Raw genomic sequence first — 3,856 nt, forward strand, 5'->3', positions numbered from 1 at the left:
CCTAAAAGGGGCATATGAATGGGGGGAAAAGTTACAACACCTTTCTTGAACTCAGCTATCCTCTCCTTCTCCTGTTCTATCTCCAACATGTATCTTTCAAAAATTCTTACCACGTAATCATCATCTGTTACCTTCATTTTGAATCACTTTTTGGAAATGCTGAAAGTTTGCAAGTCTTTGCTTTAAGTATCTAATCCAGGGCTGTCAAACTCCCCGCTCACAGGGTGGATGCATTACCTACTGGCCACACCCACACAAGGTTTAGCGAAGCGGAAAAAAGTCCTGATACGTCATGTGAGGCCCCCGTGATGATGTGAGTTGGACATTCCTGCTCTAATGTAAAGGCTTCTTTTCTTAGAGCTGGCGAATCAAAACTTTAGGGAGTGTGCAAGGAAAAGTAGGACGTAAATACACCTAGGAGCTCTTTTATCTCCACCAGTATGTTAATCGAGGGGTAATTTCCCCTTTAAAGCAGCCAGTTGATTTTCCGTTTCAGGCTACACCCACCAACCCAAGGTTTGTGCACTGTTCCATCTTCTTTCCTATCAATTCTCTTCCATTCCTCACAAGGGAGCAAGTATGACTTTGTGCCTCAACTTGCTGCCTTTACTAGCAGTCCTCCAAGGTAACTGTCTTGTCCCCATTCAGGATCATTCGATGTGTTGTTCTTGTATAAAGGAGAGCTTATAGAAAGAACTTTCCTTCTAGGTGTCCGATCTGAGGTCCAGTTATTGGAGTCCGGAGGGGATGTGAGAAGACCTGGGGAGTCCCTCCGTCTCTCCTGCCAAGCCTCTGGATTAACCTTCAGCAGTTACTGGATGACCTGGCTAAGTCAGGCTCCTGGGAAAGGACTGGAATGGGTAGCCCGCATAAGTAGAGGATCATCTAATACTTACTACTCAGACAAAGTCAAGGGACGCTTCACCGTCTCCAGGGATGATTCCCGCAGCCAGTTGTATCTGCAAATGAGCAATCTGAAACCGGAGGACACATCTGTCTATTATTGTGTGAGAGACACATTGAGAGGAAGTGATACTGAAACCAGACAAAAACTTCCTCGATCTTTGAGTAGCTCTCAAATTTAGGCAGTCATAGAAATTTGAGTATATTTTTTTGAACTAGGATTGGGAAAGACTGAATAAATCTGTATCAATTCATTTTACTTTATTACAGTCATAGAAAAGAACCAATAAAAACACTCAATAAATATACAATTGAAAATTCCAGGATAAAATAGTTAGATAAAAACTAAAATCTGTGATAAAATCCAGTCTGTCAATTACCCTTGGTATAACCCGGGGATCAGCAACCTTAAACAATCAAAGAGCCACAATGGTCATACCCAGAAGCCCCCCGTTTAACTCTGGAGGCAACTGGAAGTCCCGTTTCTCTACCATAGAGTCTCCTTCTAGCGCGGTGTCCTTTTTCCTCTACCTGTCCTAACTGGTAGCATTTTGACGTCCTCTCTAATAAATACATTTATTCTCTATTACTGTTTGTCATTTTGAGACAGGTTGGATTTTTCCAAGATTTCCTTTTACTTAATGTAAAATCAACTGGTCCTTTCTCCCATTAAAGCACAGGAAAAAAATTGTGTCCCAATCCTTTTTTCAATTGAAAAATGCACATAAAAGTTATATTCATGCTAGTGTATTAACCAATACCCTGTGTGTCTCTTTTATCTCAACAGATACGCAAATTGAGAGACAAATTCCCCTTTAAAGGAGCCCAATGGTTTGCTGCTTCAGACAACTCCCACCAACATAAACCTTGTGCTTTTTCCAGAATCCTCTCCTATCAATTTTATTTATTCATTACAGGGAGCCAAAATGTGGTTAAACCTTCTGTCCATACTCAGTAAGACATACAGCTGATGTACTTATATGATACAAGATGCATCGAAGGGTCAACGTAAACAGATTAGTAAGGGGCCCCTATGCTTGTGGGGCCGCAGAAAACAGCCCATCAGGCCCCTGAGTTAAGGCAGCCCTGAGTATCCTGGCATAAGATAGGAAATGAAACATGAGGATGATCTTTCTAAATATCCAAACTGCCACACAGATATTGAGGAAACATCTGGACCTAAAGAATCTCCTCAGAGAATTAGGAAGATTGTGTCCTCTCCTCAATTTGGACACCAGGGGGTAATGTTGTCACACCAAACTCCATGGCTTATGCCGGGTGGGGTAGAGAATAAAACAAGCATTTTGAGATATTGCTTCATTTTTAAAACATGACAATTTTTTTTTTTTTATAGTTCACTGAATGTTCTCTCAAGAGAATTTCGCATCTCAGGGGTCCTTTGATCTTGACCACAAAGCTGAGGATTTTAATAAAAATGTTGCTGTTTTTCAGGAGGGAAAGTGCCTGAAATGTGTAAGAGTATTTCAAATTTCCATGCAGAGACATCACCAACAAAAGTGTGTATAGTAAAGGCAACAGTTTACAATATTGTTGTACAATTAATGGACTATGCAGCTAGAAAGGTCATTCTGTCTGCAATAGCGTAGCCGGAATAGTATGTCTGTGGTTAAGGGTTAATCAATGCCCTGTGTGACTTTTTTATCCCAACAGATATGCAAATCAAGACAGAATTTCCCCTTTAAAGAAGCCCAATTCACTTTTAAGACAACACCGACCAACAAAACCTTGTGCTATTTCCAGAATCCTCTCCTTTCAATTTCATCTGTTCATTGCAGGGAGCAAAAATGTGGCTAAATCTTCTGTCCATATTTGTAGTCCTCAAAGGTAATTATTGCCACTATATATATTATTTAATGTTCCGCTCTTGCATGCAAGGCATCTATTTAAAAAGCTCCTTTCTTTTTAGGAATCCAATCTCAAGTCCAGTTGGAGGAGTCTGGAGGGGATGTGAGAAGACCTGGAGAATCCCTCCGTCTCTCCTGCCAAGCCTCTGGATTCACCTTCAGCAGCTATTGGATGCAATGGGTGAGACAGGCTCCAGGGAAAGGACTGGAATGGGTGGCATCCATAAGCTCTGGTTCCAGTACTATTTACTACTCAGACAAAGTAAAGGGCCGCTTCACCATCTCCAGGGACAATGGCAAAAGCCAGCTGTATCTGCAAATGAACAGCCTCAAAACCGAAGACACAGGAGTCTATTACTGTGCAAGAGACACAGTGAGAGGAAGTGAATCTGAAGCCAGGCAAGAACCTTCCTTTCCTTAGAGCAACTCTTCAGTTTGATTCAGCCTCAAGTCCTGGATTTGTCACTGAGGATGGATCACCATCTAGTGAGAATTTTGGGGCTCTTTTCTTCTGGATGTCCATTTGGAGAATTTGCTGAGGGAAAAAAATGAAATGTGAGGAAAATGGCTTGACATTCCCAGCTTCCCAATGTAGAAGGTGATCAGGCTTCTGGGGGAGGTGTGTGGAATCCACAGAATAGACAGTAGCCCTTTAGTGTCATGGTGGAAGCAGAAGCCGGTTTCACATAAGTTTACCACCAGTTTGCCGCACACCAAAAATGTGACCGCACATGCACGCACACTCACTTTGCAACCATGCGCCCCTTCTGTGCATGCATTTTCTTCACACACACATAGCTTGCACACATGAGTGTGGCTTAGAAAACGTGGCTAAATAGGACGACATAGTGCTGGTCCCGGTGCCCGAGGCTTCCCAATAGCAGACTCCTTATCCCGACAAAAAAACATTTTATTCATTGACTGTGAATTCTGCTCATTGACATCCAGCAAAGTCTTTCAAAGGAGAATTTACAGTCACAGACCTTATCTGACTTGGAAAGCAGCCAGGCCAATATCTGCAAAACTTGGCCAGGAGTCTCAGAGAGTCATGAGCCAATGAAGTGAACTAATTGTCTCGTGCAAACTCC

The 3,856-nt window shown here is 42.3% G+C and overlaps 1 protein-coding gene across 1 annotated transcript; it reads left to right on the top strand.

The window, feature by feature from the left end:
• Window positions 1-579: 579 nt before the first annotated feature.
• LOC116521931 lies at window positions 580-3,189 on the top strand. Its single transcript, XM_032236557.1, has 5 exons — window positions 580-625; window positions 709-1,068; window positions 2,062-2,144; window positions 2,700-2,748; window positions 2,831-3,189. The coding sequence occupies exons 1-5, from the start codon at window positions 580-582 to the stop codon at window positions 3,187-3,189; spliced, it is 897 nt and encodes a 298-aa protein (XP_032092448.1).
• The last annotated feature ends 667 nt before the right edge of the window (window positions 3,190-3,856 follow it).

This window comes from Thamnophis elegans, chromosome Z (genome assembly GCF_009769535.1).
Source record: "Thamnophis elegans isolate rThaEle1 chromosome Z, rThaEle1.pri, whole genome shotgun sequence".
Classification (NCBI taxonomy): domain Eukaryota; kingdom Metazoa; phylum Chordata; class Lepidosauria; order Squamata; family Colubridae; genus Thamnophis; species Thamnophis elegans.